At 41.7% G+C, this 23,233-nt stretch overlaps 1 protein-coding gene across 1 annotated transcript in view; it reads left to right on the forward strand.

The window, feature by feature from the left end:
• The window catches only part of LOC120530941 (calsyntenin-2-like), a 662,732-nt gene that overhangs the window by 636,727 nt on the left and 2,772 nt on the right, over positions 1-23,233 (forward strand). The window contains exons 13-16 of the mRNA XM_039755786.1: positions 8,189-8,365; positions 12,947-13,092; positions 16,398-16,515; positions 19,256-19,440. Coding sequence (XP_039611720.1) covers positions 8,189-8,365; positions 12,947-13,092; positions 16,398-16,515; positions 19,256-19,440 — 626 coding nt within the window. The remainder of the gene's footprint in view (positions 1-8,188; positions 8,366-12,946; positions 13,093-16,397; positions 16,516-19,255; positions 19,441-23,233) is intronic.

Below are 23,233 nucleotides of genomic sequence, written 5' to 3' on the forward strand. Positions count from 1 at the left end.
TTTAGACTATTTCAAGCTCAGCAATTATGAAAATGCTGTTATTTTGCTAGGGATGTAGCACTCTAAGGACCTCCATCTGAGGGTAAAAAATGACAGATTTCCACTACAATCGAGAGCATTTAGCCTTGCAATATTTAAATTGAAGCACACATTTTAATATTTCCAATATCTGAGACAACTAGGCACTTCAACCTCATGGAATAAATTGTTACATTTCTTACGAACGCCCCAAATCAGGGCAGCTCACTCCACATCAGACATTTCACCAGCTCATGCCAGTGTTAGCCCATTGTGTTCGATTTGTCAAACTATCATTTTAGTTCACAAGATTGCAAACATCAGGTGAACGTGCTACCTTTGCACATTGCTTTCCCTCTTGATTGCGCAGCCAGACGAGATAGGATCACTGCTTTGAGAAGTTCATATTCTGCCATTCTGTTAGCTGTGACAAAGCAAACGCAGCAGCTTCATTTTGTGTGATTTGAGATCTAGCTAGAAAACGATGCAGAAATTGTAAAACTATACACTTTTGCAATGCTTTTAAAAACAAAGACACGTTTGTAGGCTGCGCCAAGCAAGTACTCTTGTCTGACTCATCAGTCAAGATTTTGCAAGAGGACTGTGTTTCGTCTGACCTGAGGTCATTTGATCACGTATCCATCGCACTTGGTGAGTCGATAGTTAATACAGACAATACTTCGTTGTCGGCATTTGTACAAACGTCTTCAAGGTGGAGTCGCTGTGCCCTTTGCCCCAGAAGGTTTAACGCAAGCGGTGAAGTGATGTTTGCCACTATGAAAGTGTTTTTCAGAGCAACCTCTTACTGACAGAGATCAGCTAATGGTAGGCAAAGAGGGAGGTCTTGCATCACATTTAGAATATCCTACTGCCACCTCAGTGCACTTTAGAAATTGTATGTGCAGTTGTCAAGTTTGAGTGATCAAAGCCATCAAGCACTCTACTTCAAATCTGCCACGCCATCTTTTTAAAATGTTGCTGACACACAGCGGAGCTGTACAGTTAGACCTCCTCCAGAGCAACGATGCACAAAGTCAGTGCAGACGCCAAATTCTGGAGCAGTCCTTTGTGCTGCAAAAAGATAAAGAACTAAATTTCTTACCAGCCAGTTGTCTGCCAAAGCAGATCAGGCTTCTTCTTTCATGGGGAATCCACAGGCTATGGTGCAGGTTGCATTTCTGAGCGTTTGACATCACAAGCCACTTTCAGTCCATGGCACAAGCCTGGGAAATCTTCTTGAAACGTGGTCTCTTTTTGCACACACTTGATCTACAATGGAGAATGCTGCACCTTTCTCCAGCCTGTGTGATGTCCCTAACACTCTGAATGAAATTGCAGGCAATGAGAGCCCCAAGATTGTGTAAACTGGTCTTATTTGTCTGAAACTCTTTCATTGTCACCACCAGTAGTACGTGCCCACCTGTTGCTTCGTATCAGTGATTCGCTGGGGATGACGCAGTTACAGAGTGACAATGTGAGCAAAGCCAAGTCCAATATGGTGGACCTGTGTGTGTGTTTTGGATGCAGTCTACATCATGGCACACTAATTACAACACACTTGTCATTTACGTTTGGGCCTGCATACACATGCGAGTCAGAATTTTCAACAGTAAGAATCAGAGGCACAGCAGACTCGGAGACGAGCGTCTTGACCAGTGCATACCCCTTGCTCTGACCCCTACACACCTTGCACTGTCACCATTCCCACTAACCACCATCTAGTCACTAAGAGGTTGTCCCATTGTTGTTTATTTGTTAGAACCTTTACGCACTTGAAGTTATTGGATCATTCTTTGATTGACCCTCTCCTTAGTCTGACTCGCCCTTCCCTACAACCCTCTGCTAAGGGTCTGCGGGACATGCAGGCTCACCTACCACACCCAAGTAAGAAGAGTGTAGAGATGCTTTGGTGATTTGGTTCATCTTATCCAATAAGCTACTTCAGTGTGAAGGCTGCAGTATTGTCAAGCACAAGTGCAGAACACTTTAAGAGAATATCCCATATATGCTTATGTGCACAGTAGGCCCCTATAGTAGGCAATAATCTCCAAAGATGTTTCGAGCGATTATTATCTAAATTCAAATCTAAAATATAATCCTGTTATCTGTTTTCAATTGCTTTTTCAATATATAGTTTTATGATTTAATTGCCTCTTTTGGTTCTTTGTAACAAAAGCCAAACATTGTGGTTCATAACCTCCTGTTACAGTGGTGTGAAAAATTATTTGCCCCCTTCCAGATTTCTTATTCTTTTGCATGTTTGTCACACAAAATGTTTCTGATCATCAAACACATTTCACCATTACTCAAATATAACATAAGTAAACACAAAATGTAGTTTTTATTATTTAGGGAGGAAAAAAATCCAAACCTACATGGCCCTGTGTGAAAAAGTAATTGCCCCCTGAACCTAATAACTGGTTGGGCCACCCTTAGCAGCAATAACTGCAATCAAGCGTTTGCGATAACTTGCAATGAGTCTTTCACAGCGCTCTGGAGGAATTTTGGCCCACTCATCTTTGCAGAATTGTTGTAATTCAGCTTTATTTGAGGATTTTCTAGCATGAACCGCCTTTTTATGTAACGGGACATTTGCCTTCCAAAAAGTTCAACTTTTGTCTCATCAGTCCACAAGGTATTTTCCCAAAAGTCTTGGCAATCATTGAGATGTTTCTTAGCAAAATTGAGACGAGCCCTAATGTTCTTTTTGCTTAACAGTGGTTTGCGTCTTGGAAATCTGCCATGCAGGCCGTTTTGCCCAGTCTCTTTCCTATGGTGGAGTCATGAACACTGACCTTAATTGAGGCAAGTGAGGCCTGCAGTTCTTTAGACGTTGTCCTGGGGGTCTTTTGTGACCTCTCGGATGAGTCATCTCTGCACTCTTGGGGTAATTTTGGTCGGCCGGCCACTCCTGGGAAGGTTCACCACTGTTCCATGTTTTTGCCATTTGTGGATAATGGCTCTCACTGTGGTTCGCTGGAGTCCCAAAGCTTTAGAAATGGCTTTATAACCTTTACCAGACTGATAGATCTCAATTACTTCTGTTCTCATTTGTTCCTGAATTTCTTTGGATCATGGCATGATGTCTAGCTTTTGAGGTGCTTTTGGTCTACTTCTCTGTGTCAGGCAGCTCCTATTTAAGTGATTACTTGATTGAAACAGGTGTGGCAGTAATCAGGCCTGGGGGTGGCTACGGAAATTGAACTCAGGTGTGATACACCACAGTTAGGTTATTTTTAACAAGGGGCAATTACTTTTTCACACAGGGCCATGTAGGTTTGGATTTTTTTTCTCCCTAAATAATACAAACCATCATTTAAAAACTGCATTTTGTGTTTACTTGTGTTATATTTGACTAATGGTTAAATGTGTTTGATGATCAGAAACATTTTGTGTGACAAACATGCAAAAGAATAAGAAATCAGGAAGGGGGCAAATAGTTTTTCACACCACTGTATAATCAAATTGTGCAAATACATCTGTTCTTCCACGTATGAGTCCACAGGCACCATCTTCCCTTGCAGAACAACAGGAGTTTTCCAATGGAATCAAAATTCTTTACTCAGAAAAGAGTAATAAAACCCAACCTGGAGTTTGTCTGCACAGCTTCTTTTCTATATACTGGACCTAATAAGTCAAAAACTAAAGCTATATAAGTGCAGCTCACGTCTCACTCTTCAGGGGAATCTTTGGGGATCCAACTATGTTCCCATCAGATCCCAGATACTAGAAACACATGCATGTGGAGAACAGTAAGACCTGTTAGACAGCCCCCTGGGCACTACAGGAGCAGACGCCTGCATACCTGAACATGCCCAATATACAGAAGAGCATCCCCAGTCAGTATCCATGTCTTCTCTGCTGTTCACTCGGGGCTTATTTTATTGATTGAAGGCCAAAAGCCTCGGAGACTAACCATGACGTACCTTTGAGCCCCCATCAAACAAGGGGCTATTTTGAAGTTAAAGTTTATATTACAAATAAAAGTGAATTAGACAGCATTCTGGTGTGCTTGTTTAACTCTGGCCCATCACAGATCCAAGGACTAGGGTGCTCAGTATGTGAGGCCTGCATGACCAACGTGTGTTTGTGCGGGTTCACATAACATCCTCGAGTTTTACTGTACATGCCAAAGGGCGGAGGTGTGACCAGTTCTAAATGGCCCTGCAGTGGACTGTCATCTCATCTCATCTCAGGTTGGCTAATCACTTCTGCCTAAGAACCCGCTTCTTCCTGTCCTGCGCCTATAAAACCCGAGCACTCCACTCTCCAAATCAGTCACGGTTTCACTCCATTTTTGATGACTACTCTATTCTGCTCAGTCAATTTATTGTGTTATTGCAATATATAGGGTGGATCCCCCAAACGTTTAGATTTGTTTCTGTCTTCTTTACAGTGAATAAGAAATTAAAAATCAGTCATTTCAAGCAGTAACAGCCATTAGAAACATTAGTATTGTCTTGGCTATATTTATAAATCATTTTAATGGCATCTTGATAAAAATGCAGCACCAATTTCTACCAAAAACATGAAGATTTTGAATGTGTGTCCAGACTTTTGAGCGGCACTGTATCTCTGACTAGCTCCAGGAAGCTCGCTGGTTGTGATTTTTTCACCCTGAACCTTGACCTGTGGCTAAGCTCTCTCATTGTCAGGATGCTCCCCTGTTCTTCAATTCACATTTTCTTCTCAGACACTTTTTTGAGTGCACTTCCCCTTTACATTACATAAAGGGGGCATGATGTTTGGTGCCACAGGGCTCAGCAGAAAAACAGTAGGTACTGCTTTTTATGAGACTTTAATGCATTTTTTAAAACAAAGTTAAGCTGCAGCACTTGATCAATGCCACGCTAACAGATCATAGAACTCTAAATTGTGAAATGAAGACAAATGAAGGCACAGCTTGCAACCTAATCACTGTTAACGCCACTTTTTTTTTTTTTTTATTATCTTCATACTGCGAATCTTCAACAAAATCTTCTGCAGTATGGACTGTGAGGGGCCCTCCTCTCTACTTAGAACCAGAAGTTAACACAGCACACACATTGGCAGGGCCGATGAAATGGCATCAGGGGAAGGATGTCTTTGTGTGTCCCTAAAAGCTGTCCCGGGACTGAGGACAAGTGAAGCAGTAATCAGAGGGAGATAACAGTTGTTAATGTGCAAAAACTACAAAAGTTAACATTCAAAATAAGGAAAGGACAACTATACTCAGCAAAAAAAGAAACGTCCTCTGACTTTCAACTGTTTTTACTTTCAGTAAACTTAATGTGTAAATATTTGTATGAACACTAAAAGAGTCAACACCATAAGACATAAACTAAAAATGTTTCATAATGTGTCCCTGAATGAAGGGAGGCTCAAAATCAAAAGTACCAGTCAGTATCTGGTGTGGCCACCAGCTGCTTGAAGTACTGCAGTGCATCTCCTCCTCATGGACTGGACCAGATTTGTCAGTTCTTGCTGTGAGATGTTACCCCACTCTTCCACCAAGGCACCTGCAAGTTTCTGGACATTTCTGGGGGGAATGGCCCTAGCCATCGATCCAAATCGATCCCGCTCCAGGGTACAGGCCTCGGTGTAACGCTCATTCCTTCGACGATAAGCACGAATCCGTCCATCACCCCTGGTGAGACAAAACCGTGACTCATCAGTGAAGAGCACTTTTGCCACTCCTGTCTGGTCCAGCGAAAGTGGGTTTGTGCCCATAGGCGGCGTTGTTGCTGGTGATGTCTGGTAAGGACCTGCCTTACAACAGGCCTACAAGCCCTCAGTCCAGCCTCTCTCAGCCTATTGCGGACAGTCTGAGCACTGATGGAGGGATTGTGTGTTCCTGGTGTGACTCGGGCAGTTGTTGTGGCCATCCTGTACCTGTCACACAGGTGTGATATTCGGATGTACCGATCCTGTGCAGGTGTTGTTACACGTGGTCTTCCACTGCGAGGATGATCAGCTGTCCTTCCTGTCTCCCTGTAGAGCTGTCTTAGGCGTCTCACAGTGCGGACATGGCAATTTATTACCCTAGCCACATCAGCAGTCCTCATACCTCCCTGCAGCATGCCTAATGCACGTTCACGCAGATGAGCAGGGACCCTGGGCATCTTTCTTTGGGTGTTTTTCACAGTCGGTAGACAAGTCTCTTTAGTGTCCTGCGTTTTTAGAACTGTGACCTTAAATGCCTACTTTCTGTAAGTTGTTAAGGTCTTAACGACCATTCCACAGGTGCGTGTTAATTAATTGATTATGGTTAATTGAACATGCATGGAAAACATTGTTTAACCCCTTTACAATGAAGATCTGTAAAGTTATTTGGATTTTTAAAACATTATTGTTGAAATACACAGTCCTGAAAAAGGGACGTTTCTTTTTTTGCTGAGTATATATCTTAAATTACAAGCCCAGCCTATTACTGCACCATTCCTCTATCAAGAATCCAGTGCGACATAGAATAATTTGGATTAAACAAGCTTGACAGAGCATCCCAAATGTGGAGTTAGACCACTCTTCTTTGTTACTGGCAGCACCGGTAGCGCAGTAGTAGCAATGCTGCCTCACAGTTAGGAGACCCAGGCATGTTTTCCACCTTTGTCTGCGTTGCCTTCCTCCCACTGTCTAAAGACATGTAGGTTGGGCGAACTGGTGATGCTGTAGTGTTATAGTGTGTGTGTGTTCACCTTGCGATAGTCTGGCACCCTTTTCAGCGTTTCTTTCTGCCTTGCACCCTATGCTCAATGAGGTAGGCGCCAGTCCCCCCGTGACCCTGGTCTGGATTAAACAGGTTAGAAAACGACATGACATGACTACCAAAAGAATGAGCGAGAGAGCTGCTCCCCACCTGACCTTCACTAAGAATGCACAGAGGATGCCAAGCCTTACCCCAGGAAGGCTGTGCAAATGTCCTACCCAGGTTTTATCCCCTTCTCTTCACACCGGCTGGTGACCGGCACCATCACTCGCAGCACTTCATACCAAAAGGTGTTCTCACACAGACACACCGCTGTTTGCACCTCATACTGCACAGCACCCACAATCCCCACCCGTTTGGTGCACCACATCCTTCCACTTCCGGCCCACTGCTGCAAGAGAGGCTGATACAGAAAAAAACGAAGTGGTAAAGAGCTTGTGAGACCCCAGAACGGGCTGCCTGTTCAACACTCTCACCCGCCACACTCTCCTGTGAATTAAAGTGGTCCTCGTGTTCAAGTGTGCACTGACCTGCAGGGAGAAGTCATATTGCCAGCATTGAGGCATTGTAAAGCCCCTTGAGCTGCAGTTTGTATTGGAAGGTGTGGTATAAACAAATGTTATTGTATTTCCTCACACTTTGACTTAACATTGGCAGTGTGGCCGCTCCAGTGATGTGAAGAATAGTAGCGCAGCTCCTGATACTAGGAAGTGTGAAGCACTGTGCCGATTTCAATCAAGTTGGAAGTGCTCGATATTCACGTCTAAAAGATTCACCATTGAGCCGTGAGGAAGGGGGACTCAAAGCAGGGCACAATGAGATGCCAGGCTGTTGTTAGTCTGCTGTCTTTGAATAGCAGGTACACACTGCCTTTGCAATGTGCCTTCACATCTTTCCTCACTGATCGTCCCTATTCTAAAATTTGCCTACCACATGGAGATCCAGTCATTGTCAATTTCGTTTTTATTAATTAAAGGAGGAAAACAACTTTGGCATGTGTTTCAGATTGTGCTGTAGCTGACATACTAGAACGAATTCATTCCAAAGTCTCATCAAACTGACAAGCGCCCGGGACCACCAGTACAGCTGCTAATGTAAGCTAGGCGGGGATTGCTGCCAAGGGTTAAAGATTCAGAAATCATCGTCTGATTATAAAAGAAAGTAATTCAGCACACAGACTAGCTGTATTTAAAAAAAAAAAAAAAGGACGAGCTATGAGGAGTCTGAGTGCCCTTTAATTATAATGTCAGGAGGCACATGTTCAGCGTACGAACTACAAAAAGATACTTCATTAAGAGTAACGGCTTCCCCTTCTTCAGTCACTCTGGATTCACAGTCATGTAACGCTGCTCAATAAAGCGAGAAAGAACATTGACACGTGGGGTCAAGTAAATGACAGGAGCTGGCCACAATAGCATACTCTGGGCCCTTTGCTAACATTGGTTTATTTATTTATTTTTTTTTCACTTTTTTTTCCTCTTGCAGCTCCAGTTCACAAGACAGGCTTGATGGAGGAAGTCATTCACAGCCTGGATTTCTGCGATATTCTGGTGATTGGGGAGGAACTTGATCCACAACAGGAGAGTCTAGAAGTAGGCCACAGTGAACTCCAAGGGAAACACCTGGATGCCACCAACTCCACCTCTGGAATTTCCATCTATGGTATGTTATAGGGGGTGTTTCCACACATGGCTAGTTGGTTTGGATAGTGTAATAAATATTACTGTTCATCCATCCATTTTCCTACCTTGCTTATCCAGGGCAGGGACATGGGGGCAGCTGGAACCTACCCAAATACTGGGATCAATACAGGACCACCACAGCGCCAGTCCATCACAGGGTAATCACTAACACATACCCACTAGTGCCAATTAACAGCACCAACTCACCTAACCTGCCTGCCTAAACCCACCTGGACAGTGGGGAGACCGTGCAGACTCCACACAGGGAGACACACACCCGGGACGCAAAACCCAGTCTCTTTGTTGCGAGGCGGCAGCATTGCCACTGCCCCACCATTCATAATAAAAAAAAAATATTTTTATCTCAATGATATTTTTTGGGTGGCGCAGTGGTAGCGCTGCTGCCTTGCAGTTAGGAGACCCGGGTTTGCTTCCCAGGTCCTCCCTGCATGGAGTTTGCATGTTCTCCCCGTGTCTGCGTGGGTTTCCTCTGGGCGCTCCGGTTTCCTCCCACAGTCCTAAGACATTCTGGTTAGGTGTGTTGGCGATTCTAAATTGGCCCTAGTGTGTGGGTGTGTTTGTGTGTGTCCTGCGGTGGGATGGCACCCTGCCCAGGATTGGTTCCTGTGTTGGCTGGGATTGGCTCCAGCAGACGCCCGTGACCCTGTGTTCGGATTCAGCGGGTTGGAAAATGGATGGATGGATTGATGATATTTTTTACAAATCAATATTTTTGTTTTGGAAGAAATCAAGTAGGTAATGTGATGACAACAACTACAGGCCAAAATCTTAAGCACTGCCTCATCAGGCACACCATAATCGGCCTGCTCTTCATTTATATGATTAGGCGCTGTCCCTGACAAAGAAAGGACGAGCCTCTTAGCAATGGAGCTTACCCTAAGAGTTTACAACATCTGTATTTCCATATTTATCTTTCTCTACATACCTGCATGTGCTGTTAACAACTAAAACACATGTAGCATCAAGTATCTCAATTCCTACTGAACCGATGTTTCCAAACCAGAATTACAGAGATCTGATATGCAAGTCTGCCAGTTGATGATGTCAATACCTGAAAGTGGAACAGCCTGCATCTTTTAAGTTGAACAATTTTTTTCCAAGCCAAAGAAAAAAAGAATAGAAATTTGCACAAGGACAGTTCTGTTCCAAAATGACAATATACTGTAATAACGGATTCACTGCTAGCTGCTGAGCATACAAACACTACTTGGATATACAAAGTACTGTTGCATTATCTGTGAATGGCACAGCCATGCTAAAGAGTCTTTATAACATTATAAAGAACTGGAAGCTCCATAAGCATTTGGTTCCAGGGAAAGAAAGTGTGGCACGTACACCTCTTGTTGACCCATCAAACATATTTTTGCCTCTTCTTTATATAAATCTTGGACTTATGAAAACCTTTGTGAAGATGATGAACAAGGATGGTGAAGGATTTTGATATTTGAGACAAATATTTCTTCAAATAACTGATGACAAAATTAAGAAACACATTTTTATGGGTCCACAAATCAAACACATGATGGGCAGGCGACAGGCAGGGGCTTGCGTCCCGACCGGGATGGTGCATGTTGCCTTACCTGGCCGGGAGACCACCATACTGAATGGCCAAGAAGGATGCCAGGATATACCCTACCTCAAGCAGAAGATGCCATCTGGACTGGGTCCACCCTTCCCAGCATGGGTGGATCAAAGTTCCTGAGAGGCCACTGTAATGGAAGGACAGGGGGAGAAGACTTATTTGCACCATTGGGTCCTCCGACAGCACTAGGTGGCAGCATCCCAGTGTGCAGTACCAGTATGGACACCTGCAGGGTTTGCTGGGAGCTGTAGTCCCATAGAACAGCCCTATTGGGTTCCTTGGGCGTCTCAAGAGGGTGGTGCAGGAATTTGAGATCCCTACTTTCTAAAGCTTCAGTCTGACCCAGAAGTGTTTCTTACTGGCAATGCCCTGGAACCAGAAGTACTCCCAGGTCTGAGATAAAAGGAGCCACTCTGCTTCTCCCAGGCGAGCTGGCGTCAGCAGTGGAGGATAGGATAGAAAAAACCCGCCTGAGAGGTGTGAAGGAAGAAGAGAAATTTACTGTATATATATTGTGCTTGTGCAAACATTGAGAAACTTGTTGCAGGTTTTTTTTTTTTTATCAAGTAAATTATTATTTAAACCTGGAACTTGTTTCTTTGGATTTGTGTCTGGGGTTTGGGGTGCTGCAGCACCCCCTAGTAGTCATAGCATGCAGTTCTAGCTAAACAGATCAGGTTAGGTTATTCACTCCCTATCATCTAATAAATAAAAACGTCTTCCCCATCCTTGACCGGTCCACTACACTTTACAAAAAACCATATAGTCTTTAGGTTGAGCTTGCACAGAATTCATACAAGTATGACTTGGTCGGATCCTACTGATGAAAAGTAGTTGTCTAGTGAACTGGCCCGAAGTAAAGAAACTTTGACCAACTCAGAAAAAAATACACAAGATTACATCTGAACAACATGTATGTCAATAGCACACTTTCATACACAAATGTATCTCAAAGTGCTTTACAAGATGTCTACGAAGTTAAATTAGGTAAGAATGAAAAAAAACGAACTAATCCAGGTTAACAGAACGTAGATATCTAATTAGTATGGCCAAAGTGGTTTCAATCTTTGTGATTGTGAATGTCTCAGTTTTGTCTGTCAGTGTTTTCATGTTTAAAGGCTCTTCTTTACACTATCTAAAACACTGCTGCTCCATTCACTGTGAGGTAAACGGCAGGCCAGCCCACTGTATTTCATACTGTATCTGTGGTCACAAATATCTTAAATAGATTAGTAGAAGTCCTTCAGACTTGGAGTCAATAAAGCAACATGTAAAAGCTGGTATCCCATTTGGTCTTCCAACTCTGTTTGCATGTGGTGTGGATATAAAGGGTAAAGAGACTATTCGGAAATACAGAATGTGCTTTATGGACAACAGTCTTGGTCTAATAATATGTGACATGGCAGCCCGTACAGCTGTTTACTTCAAGCACAGCTTGCCCCATGTCTGACCAATTCTGTGTCCTATTTTGGTAAACCTCTTGTGTACTTTCTAGCACAAATCTGCACACAGAGCTCGTTTAGTGTCTTTTGCAAATGCGAGCAACTTGTTTTTGCATATTTTTCCAAATCATTTACATCACTTATGCATTCGGGTTGGACTTCACAATAAAATCCACACTGTGGGATGCCAGAATAACCCAATTCTAAGCAAAAACAAAAAAGAGGCCCAGTTCACAGATCCTGTCCGCAGTGTGCTGCCCAGATAAGCAGCTGAAGTTGTGGCCGCAACACATGACATGGGACATTAGCTAAGCAAACACGTGATCATGAACATCTCTTCTTGTATCACCTCAGGCTTTTTTGCCAGCAGATGCTTTCAGCCCCACACTGTATATTATTTATGTATGCTTTCTGTAGTCTGAAATTCAGATATAGCAACAGCCAATCTTCTCAGGCCAAATCTCAAAAGCCAGTGGTGCATTAAAGAATCCTGCCCTGTTGGGCAGGCACCTCCGGCTGCTCCATTTTAGCACCTTTGTTCAGTTCTGATTACTGTGAAAACTTGGAGATGATGGCACATGCCTGATACCTGTCAACTATCTTTTCAGCCTGGAAGCTTTCAAAGTAGCATTTCTTATCTGTTCTGACTGGAAATAAATTGCTAGCCACTCAAGTCAGTTTGCTGAAATAAGCCGAGTAACAGGCAGAAGCAGTAGACAGACAGAGACTGTAAGATGTCATATGTCACGATTGATGCAAGGAGTCTTTCTCCAATTTTCTGTCTGTCCTGTTGATTGCGTTAATAAGCAGAGGCAGCAGCACACAAGTGGGGGTTTATAGCAGGCGTAAAGTAGACTGACAGGCCAGATGTAAATGATGGTGGCTTCCTCAACCTGACACAAGTTCAGCTGGAATCATTTCAAGCCTGCCTGCCTGGACCGGAAGGCACCAGGCCTCGTCCCTGCACTCCAGGTATGTTGTGTTGTTACATTGTTCCATGCAGACAGCTCTCTGCTTCCCACCATATTACATCCTCGGTGGATACTTTACATGGAGCAGCAGCTACCTCCTCCTTTCACATTCCTCAAGTTAAAGATTTAAGGATGACCACTATGTCCCTTTTAATCACCTGGCTTCCTACTGCAGCAGCTTCCTTCATTCTATGGACATATCTCTCAAAAATGGATTACCCAAAATAACTAAACCTGTCTGCACATTACACATCTGGAACTGTCCAATATAGTACATGTTTGATAACTGGATTACATCCACATTTATCATCCAGTCAGCCTTCTGAAAGTTTGTGAGGTGCCATGTCCAGCATAACATTGTCCAGTTTTGTGTGAAATTGTACTTACTGCATTGGGTGGCACTTAGTCAGATGGTTAATAAAAGGGGTATGTTAATGCACAAAAAATAGCCCTGCTCAAATTCAAAATAGGGACAGCCAGCCTGTCTGGCCTCGGCCTTCCAATGTGCCCGTGTCAGTGCCTACCACATCCCTTTGTCTTTGCAGGAGTGGACACCTTGTCAAACTATGAACAGGTGCTGAGGAAAGTGCATTATCACCACTGGCATGCAGGCGGAATTTTTCAACGCAAGTTTCGTCTAACATGTTCTGAGCTAAATGGCCGATACACCAGCAATGAGTTCAACCTAGAGGTAAGTGGGACTGTTCAACCATGATGGATAGAAAAAAAGTCACATGTGCAGTGTGTGACCGAGAAGTACGCTAACATCCTGGTGTGTGTCAGCTTGTGGAGGCCGGAATGTTTCTGTGTAATAAATGTGAACGCCAGTCTGAAACAACAGAGTTGTACACCATGCAATGCACAAAGAACGACAACTGTTGGTGTGAGCATTCCTATTCAGTCATTCATTTGTATCCCTTAGACATTAATGTTATTTTTACAACATAGCATTTTTAATTTCACTTTGCCGGGGGCAAATAAAGTATATCTAATCTAATTTAATAGTAAGCCATTTTGAAAGAAATCTTTTCATCTGTATATTTTCATTCTCTCCATATTCCAGTTGAGGTTCACTGAGAGTTGGAGTTCATCTTAGTAACATCAGGCACAGGGCAGGAACCAAACTTAACAGGTCACAAGTCCATCACAGGGCAACCTTTCCTCAGATATCCCCACTTGCACATAAAGGAATCATTTGGAGCCACCAGTCAGCCTAAGCTGCATGTCTTCAGGTTGTGTGAGAACAAAAGAGTGCTGACCCCAAAGCCGTCAGGCTCTCCAGTCTAGTTAAGAGGTCATCATGTGCAGTTGTCAGCAACAGCCTTTTGAAACCTTTTCAAAGTCCTCCTGTGCAGAACTCGGCCCCTCAGCCTGGTTATGAAGCTCCTGCCACATCACACAGGTTCATCTTTGCTCTTGTGCATTTCATAAGACGATTGCTTATAATGATAGAAAGCCTGTGTACGACGTGTACTGATCCTGAGTGTGTAATATTTTGATATTGGTAGTTAAAACCTTTGCATTATTGAAGTATCCTAACCCTATATAACTTATTACTTTGAGGTGTATTTTTGTTTTGCCTTTTTGTGATCTGTAAAGGGTTCTATATCCAATAAAGATTGATACCCTGAGAAGATCCACAGAACATGGGGTAGAACATGTAAACTCCAGACAGACAATGCAGTGGTCGTGTGTGAATCTGTAAATATTCAAATCAATTAATTTTACGAGGTGTGGCAGAAAAGTAATGAGACTGGCAACACTGCAAGTGATCTGGCAACGCTGCGCTGTTGTCCTTGATAGAGCACGTGTATCAGTACCCTCCCATAGCTCAGTGCGAGTTTCAACTCCTTCCGTTAACTACGTGATTTTTGTGACTGCTATTAGCGAAGTTTGTTTTTGGTTGTGCCTCACAAAAGGGGAATCGTCCACAAAGAATTTGGTCCTCAGGACAAACTGTCAACCAAGTTTTTTTTATAAAGACGTCTTTGAAAGGCTCAGAAAAAGGGTCATTCGCGTGAGACCAGACATTGCAGACAAATGGATGCTTCATCATGACAACGCCCCATGTCACACTGCCCTCTCCATAACAGAATTTTTGACCTCAAAAGGCATTCCTGTGGTTCCCCAGCCACCTTATTCACCTGATCCTCAGTCCGTGTGACTTTTTCCTTTTTCCTAAACTGAAAAATGTCCTCAAAGGATGTCATTTCGGGACTTTAGAAAACATCCAAAAGAGTGTAACGCACATGCCTAAGAACTCTTATCTATCTAAATGGACAGTAATGCAGTGGATTCAGAGGGTATTCAGGACAGTTCACTTTCTGCACACTTTGTTGTGCTGGAGATTTAATTAAAAATAAATGAATACATTTCCCATTGTTTGCCCATTAATTTACACTCAGTAGCCTATTATGACAAAGTGGAAAATATTTCCAGAAAGGTTTGTCACTTTATTAAAATCAAAAATTGAATACTCTGATATATTTAATTCAGACTTTCCTGTGGAACTACAAATTGTGGTCAATTGATTTAATTCTCCTTGACATGTGGCGAGTTGATTTGATTGGACATCATTTAGTAAAGCATATCCTTGTGTACAGAAGGTCTTATAATTCACACCGCATGTCAGAACTAAAAACTAAGCGATGAAATCCAAGGAACTCTCTGTAGAATCCACTATCAGACTACAGTAAGGCATAGATTAAGGCAAGAAGATAAAGCCATATCTAAAGCTCTGAGTGTCCCCAGGAGCACAGTGGCCTCAATAATTGTAAAATGGAAAAAGTTTGGAACCACCAGAAATAGTCATAGAGCTGACTGTTTGGCCAAGCTGAGTAACTGGTCAAAAAGAGCCTTGGTCAGGGACATGACCAAGAACCCAATACTTTACTTTAATACTATAACAGAGCTTCAGAAGTTCTCTGCTGAGTAGGGAGAACCTGTCAGATGGACAAACATCTCATGCAGCATCATACTATAGGGGTACTTTCTCAGTGGCAGGGACAGAGAGACTGGTCAGAACTGAGGGAAGGATGAATATAGCCAAATACAAAGAGAGGTCCTCGAAGACAACCTGATCCATGATGCAAACCTAAGACTGTTCACATTTAAGCATCAAATGAAATATACACCCAAGACAATAATGGAGTGGCTTAAGGACAAGTCTCTGACTGGCCTTGAGTGGCCCAGCCATAGCCACAGAGAACATCTGTAGAGAGACCTGAAGATGGCAATTTACAAATGCTTCCCATCCAGTCAAACAGAGCTTGAGAGGATCTGCCTGAAGGAATGGGACAAACTGCCCAAATCTGGAGGTGCATAGCTTGTAGAGACTCACCAAGAAAACGTGAAGCTGTAATTGCTGCCAAAGGGGCTTCTACAAAGTACTGAACTAAAGGTCTGAATACTTCTATGAATGACAGAGTTCTGTTTGTTATTTTTAATTTGCAAGCCTGTCTGAAAAAATGTTGTCATTATGGGTCATTGTGTGTAGACTGAATGGCAAATTTATCCATTTAAAATTAAATCTGCACCAAAACGCAATATGAGGGGGTCAGGGTATTTTCTGATTCCACTGCACATTGAATAAACAAATATCTGAATTTACAAACTGAATTGATTCTGCTAGAGAGATGAACTAAATTTGAGAGTCGCCTCGCAGTCTTGACCAGCACTTGCTGACTTTCTGATTCCTCATCATGTTAGGCCTCAACAGGAGACACCAGCCACAATTGTGGAGCGCAAAATCACAGAGAACAGCTTTTGGAGCAGGTGACTCGAGTAATTGTTTGGTCTCAGGGCATGTGCCTGTGGCCTGTGGTTCACTCAACATTTAGGATCCAGTGCTTTAAGTCAACTTATAAATCCAAAGGCATTAATACCACCCTTAGTAAAGTCCATTTTAAAATAACATGGCAATCACTACAACTGCCTTTTTATTTGTAGTTGCCAGTCACTAGCATTTTAATTCTTCTGTTCTCCCTCTTCTACAAGGTTAATGTTCTGCACGATTCTGAGTTCATCAAGCAAGTGAACCACATGGCCCTCCAGCCTCAGTATGTTCAGGAGATGAGCCAGCCAGTTGTGGAAAGCAACATTTCTCAGGATTCAGGTAAGTAGCAGAACATGGTGGGACAATAAGGGACATGTAGCCAAGAACCTCTTCCTCACTGTGATATGACCATTTTTTCTTTATTGAAACATTTTTTAAATTTGCTGAAAAATAACATACTCTCCTTCTTTCTGTGGAGTGCTTAATAATTTAGCTTGGAACAGAATGTGCATTAAAAAATGGCAGGACTACTTTACTAACCTGCAAGTGGAGGTTGATTGGTGATGGCTGATACAGTCGGCAGCCCCAACAACTAAATGCAATTTCTAGTCAAGGGTTAAATAAATGTACTAGCTGTACTGGATATAAATTTGTCATTTTTACATGTTAAAGTTACAGCAATCAAATATGTCTATGAGGCACAGTCAAAAAACACTTTGCATACTAAGCAGCAAAAAATGACAGCTGTAAGAATACAAATGGTCTTGGGATATTGGCAGACATTTCAACTAGTTTACCAAATAGTAGTTTATCTGTCAGATGTAAGAACTACATCCAGAACACATTTACATTCCTGGCCAATCAGGAAGAAGACTAAATTGTTCAGCACGTGCTCATAAGCACACACATTAAGCTTCACGAGGGGCATCTGATAGGAAGTAACCCTACCAAGAATGAGTAATGTCAGGTACTTGAATTTCTTTCTCCGGCCTTCTCCTATTTCTGAAAAAGTCTCGGAAAGTGGTCCCTTGTAGCGGTGTAATGGTATGAAGAATGACTTCTTGGCCCACATTAGACTTGTGAATCCCGGAAGCCTACAAAAAAACTCAGAATCCCCGGGCCACCTTAAATTCCCTCTTCCCTCCTCATCAGTGTCTTTTGTTTGGCAAATGTGTTGATCAGCAGGCAGCCTGCTATCCCATCTCCCCCACCAACGCAGCTTAAGTCACGCACAAAGTTCTCCCAGCTCAAATCTGTTTATCTGGGTGTGAGGTGCCTTGAATTGTTTAGGGTAGATAATATATTGTTCTTTGGAACACATACATTTCATGTGTGTTCTGTGTCTACAATGTACAAATGTGTGTGTTTATGTCGTACCCAATCCCAATTTCTTTTATTTTGGTTGAACTCTACAAAAAAGCGCACTTGTTTTGTTATATCTGTGGCTTTTGTGAAAGTGATTATTTGATATTTGAACTTCAGTCTTCACATATTATACTATTCACGTCAACAATTGGCCAATTAGTAGAACATGAAAAAAGTTTTTGTTCTAGTTATGGGTTCAGAATTTCTCACCTCGCATCTCCTGTCATCCTACATTTACAAAGATTGTTGTAGAAACAGAACACACATGAAACGTCTGTGTTCCAAATAACGATATATTATTTACCCTCTACAATTCAAGGTACCTTTGTGTATGATTAAAGCTGTGTTTTTGGGGATGGGGGATGGGGGGTGGGATAGCAGGCTGCCGGTGCTGATCAGCATATTTGCAAAACAAAAGACGCTGATGAGGAGGTGCAAGGGAATTTAAGGTGGCCCAGGATTACAGATTTTTTCGGGGGCTTCAGGGATTCTAGTGTTAATCCAACTCAGTATCTACAGCATATTTTAGTATATCTGCTGATCATCCCTCGATCACAGTCTACTTTGTTCAAATGTATAATTGCAGCAGGATAAGTCACAAGGCACACACATCGTCTCAGGCTGGTTCCACAAATATGACTTCATAGTGACTTCAGTGGCCTGCAGTGACCCCAGATCTACAACAACAACAACATTTATTTATATAGCACATTTTCATACAAACAGTAGCTCAAAGTGCTTTACATATTAAAGAATAGAAAAATGAAAGACACAATTATAAAACAAAATAAATCAACATTAATTAACATCGAATAAGAGTAAGGTTCAATGGCCAGGGGGGAACAGAAAAAACAAAAAAACTCCAGACGGCTGGAGAAAAAATAATCTAGGGCTAAATGGGAGATTTGCTTCATGAATGTGTTGCCAAAATCTCAACCCACCATGGACCAAAGTTGCTAGGTTTTTTCATGGCTTTGGTGAACCTATGCCTTTCATCTTGACAACACACCACTACACAGAGCACATGTGACAGTATTCACCAGATTTTGCACCTTCTAAATTATTTCTCTTTCCCTGATATGAAGAAACACGCAAAAATGTTTTATAATCTTCTGAGGGCATCCAGAGGTTGGAACACCAGTAGGAGAAGTGCATGCACCTTCAGGGAGACTACATTGTAATATCATAAATCAGCATTGTGCTGTGCCACTTCCATCATAGGTAGGCTCACTTCCCATCAGAAACCCCTTGTATGTAGAATGTGATGAAATCTTTACTGAGAGTGTTGAAGTGCTTCAAGATGCTTATAAGAATGAGAGCATTTTACGGAAGGGCATGTTATGAGAGGATTGCAACCTATGTCATGTAGATTTGTTACTACAAAAACAATAATAATAATAAAAATGAATAGATGATCACCCTGCTGGTACAGAAGCTACAACCTCCAGCTCATCTTCTGCTCCTGTTATGTGTGAACCACACGATTGCTCACAGTGTTCTTCCCAGTTCACTTCAATAAGCAGCGTGCTCTTCTGAATAATGTGTGCATCTCATATATGGCCAGTGCAGTCAATGGCTGTTTAGTAACCAATATTAGACATCTCTTCACTGTAGTGGAATTGCTGCAGATTATGCAAATGTTGCTTTTATTATATTTGTATATTGTATATATTTAGATACTGTAAAGTAACACAGATCCTTATTCTTTATTCAGCTTTTCCAAGTGCAGCAGCTGCAGTCATCCTGGTGTGTGTCAGCTTTCTAGTCCTCATCATTGTCCTGGGCGTCTACAGAATTAGGAAAACATACCGGCATTTTGCAAAGGGCACAGCAGGGACAAAAGAGAATGAAATGGATTGGGATGACTCAGCTCTGACCATCACAGTCAACCCCATGGAGGTGAGATGACCTTTTATGACATGGTGACAGTCAGCTGTTCTTTGGAGACTAACTCTTACATGCAGGCAGTGCAGAGCCCCTCTGATGAGAATAAAGGTGGAACTCTTCGGGACTGTGGGGTCACATGTGCTAACTTCCACATGACTCTGGTCAATTGAAATAAATAGTTTTTGGATGTGCCCTGCTCTCTTTAATACAATTATACTGATCTGTCCAGTCTTTTGTTGTTGACAGATTTTTCCCATAATTTTCTAGATGAACTAACATTAACAATGTTTAACTGACTAATAACGAAGAGAATTTGTCAGAATCCAAATTGCATGTATATGAGAATATTGCAGGCCTCAGGAGCAGAGAGAACTGTTAAGTGGTCTGATTTTAGACTTACATTTCAGTGTCTGCACTGCTACATCTACTGCATCTGAATTTTAAGTTAGAGTAGCAGATTTGGGCTTTATAATTCATACTTATTACACTGTTTGCATTAGTTTTAATGTCGAGTTTGTAAACTACAGAATTTTAATACTATAATATGTAGCCTTTTTATTGCACTAGAAATTAATCTGAAAATAGAAAACCTGGCCACTACTTTACTGTCCACCACACAACTATCATTACATAGTCCATTCATAATATAATATGCCCCACACCCTGTACTACAGTAGCTTTGATAATGAATGGACGATTGCTTCAATTAATTTAACACGTCCACAACATGTTGGTGGTGCATCCATATCATTAAGTAAGGATTATTGTTACGTGCATCGTGTTGTTTAAATCTTGGCATCCTCAGCTAGCAGAAACCTGAATGAAACATTTTGCAGCCATTCCCGGAGTTATTTGTCCCCTTATTTTAATCTGTTATTTCAGCTTGTAGTAAATGCATTGCACCACTCTTGATCAGACTTGAACAGCTATGTCCCAGAAGCTCACCGAGCACATCAATGTCTTCGGACTGGCGACATCAGGTTACACTGCACTAAGAAACTGGGAGAGAGGTTTCCAGCCACTTGAGTTTGCAAGGATTTACTGACTAAAATTTACAACCTAATTTGCTTCTCCATTGAGTTTGGTGACAGAAAGATAAAACTAAACAAGTGTGCAGATAAGGAGATGGTTTATTGTGCAGGTATCAATGTAAAGCATATTCACTGCTCCGTTCCCTGCTTTCAGCAGATGCCATTTATTGATGCACATAAGGTAAAGGTCCACTTGGCCCTGGGGACAGTGGAAAGGCTGCCTCTGGTCCCTGTCTGCAATTCTGTCAGAACGCATTGTGTCAATATGGAGTGGCAGACCTCTGAGATACGTCAGCCTTAGAGGTGCAGACTGGATGCAGCTACAGTGACTAAAAAGGAGCAAGCAAGCAAGGTTAAAAAGGAATCCAAGTGGACACTGGATCTCACATTTCACCTGAAAACTCTACCTTACTGATATTCTCAAACATTTCCTTAGTTATTTATCTTGTCAAATATGGACTGTGAGACGCCTACTGGCCTCACCGTCCTAATTTTGGCTACATTTATACAGGGCTGTGGAGTCAGAGACAGTTTTGGGTACCTGGAGTCGGGGTCGGAGTCGGCAAAAGTGTAGCAACTCAACTCCAAATAATTTGAAATTGTAATGAAAAAAAATACATCAAGTTCAAATGTCCCATTTCACAAACAGTCATAATTAAGTACTTCTCTGATGTAAGAATAAAGCCCAGTGCATAGTTTTGTTACTACTAATGTGAAGTTCAGCTGAGCTATGATACATCCTGACTTTCACATATTGTAATCTGGATTTATGGTACATTACAAAAAGTGTTTTCATTTTATTTCAGATATAATGTGTTTAACACGTTAATTTGACTTTAAACAAGTGTAATGATGTAAGTGGAGGTGTGTGCTATTGCCTGATGTGTGTTCAGGGTTTTCTTGTCTTTTGTTTAAACTGGCCAATACGGTAGAGAGTCAGCTTCCTAGCCAGTAGTTCTGTGGTTAAATAATGTGTATGTTGCCTTTCTTCAATCAACATGGAAAATACATTAGCATATTAAATAAATACAGAGGAGTCGGAGTCAGACGTACCGGAAACTAAGGAGTCGGAGCCGAAGGATTTATCTACCGATTCCACAGCCCTGCATTTATAGCATTCTCCTCAACTTGCTATAGAATATTTACTACTTTGCAAATAACATCTCAACTTGAAAAATAAAAAGAAACCACCGATTCTTAAGAAACAACCACACTGGTAGAAAGAAAGAAAATGGACAGGCAATAATGCCAAGTTCAAGTGCTCACAGACTATTTCATCCCCGTGCACTGAGCTCATTATTACACATCTTTAGAATTCTCCTTTTTCTAACCACCTTTTCACATTTACTAACTGCAATTGCAGCTCCATGACATTTAATAATTTTATTATGCCACTGCGTATAGTATGGTTTCAGATTCCACACTTCTTGTTTCCTTGCCGGCACCTTATTATCTCTGATTAATCATACATTTGAATAACACACCATGTCACCCTCAAGTGGGCACATTTCCTTTTTTCACTGGCTTTTTTGTGACATTGTTCCACATTTTTTAAGTTATATTTGTTAACCTTACTACCAAAACTAGTTGACATATGAAATGCCAAACAACTTAAAGTAGGAAACAGCCATGCTGAGCATCCATCTGTATGACTTATTTTACCAAACTTGAATTTTTAGCAATAACCATTGTCCTTGTCCAGTATTTCTTTTAAATACTGTAGAATTCAAGGGCTGGTAGCCAATGGCTCCATCCAAGGCTGTAAGCAGCAGGATGAAGGGAAACAGGGCCATTCTAGCAAACAGGTCTCCCCAAACCTAACCTTTATACACCAGTATACAACAATCAGCCCAAGGCCAGGTCCGAGGCTAGCACTCTTCAATCCCACTGCTGACACCAAACCTATATGAAAAACTTTGTCAAACACTTTAAGCATTGAGCAAGTAAAGGTTTATTGCTAGTCACACACATGCCCTATGCCCTGGTGCAGTTCTTGTGTGTGAACTTGGTGCATCAAGCAGGCTGCCTTTATGTGCTCACACATACATCATCATTTTTCTCTCACCAAGTGCCATTAATTCAGAAAGAACAGAATAATTTTAAAAAAGAATGGTAATTTATAAATTAACTCCAAAGTCTAATGTCTAAGTTATTCATTTGTCTTTGACCTTCTGAAACCAACTTTCATTTGGCAGCTTTTGCTAGTACAAACCACAAAAAGAGACTTAAGAGACTTAACATTGCTGCTGCATTATTTGTCATAAGTCTATGCTGTATATATGCTAAGGGAAGAGATAAAAAAATAAACGTGGGCTAAAACCAGTTATGAGTTAATACAAATCAAAGCTTAGATAAAATATAAGGTAAGACCACTTCACAGTTACAAAGACAATTAAAACCTTACAACTCAACCTTCAAGATTTTAACACCCCAGAACTTCACCAATCCCTACACAGCAGTAGTCATTTCAAATACAATCATTCTTGATAATACAGTGCGTTTTATGATACTTATATGAATAATATTAAAGGCAAGACACAAAGAGTACAAAATACAAAGACCAAATAAAGTCTCCTCAGATATGCTGTGATTCCTCACAAAATGTAGAACTGGAAATCTGGTTTCAAAATCAGTGTAACTGGCTCAGAGAGTAATGTACCTTTATGATAAAAACAGGGACTCGGAGAACACAATGCCTTCAGTGCCTGCATAGTCAAGTTAGTCAGAGGTCTAATGTCAAGTTTTAACGCAGCTGAAAAGTTTTGATTTTCTGG

The sequence above is a fragment of the Polypterus senegalus genome, chromosome 1, assembly GCF_016835505.1.
Source record: "Polypterus senegalus isolate Bchr_013 chromosome 1, ASM1683550v1, whole genome shotgun sequence".
In the NCBI taxonomy this organism is placed as follows: Eukaryota; Metazoa; Chordata; class Cladistia; order Polypteriformes; family Polypteridae; genus Polypterus; species Polypterus senegalus.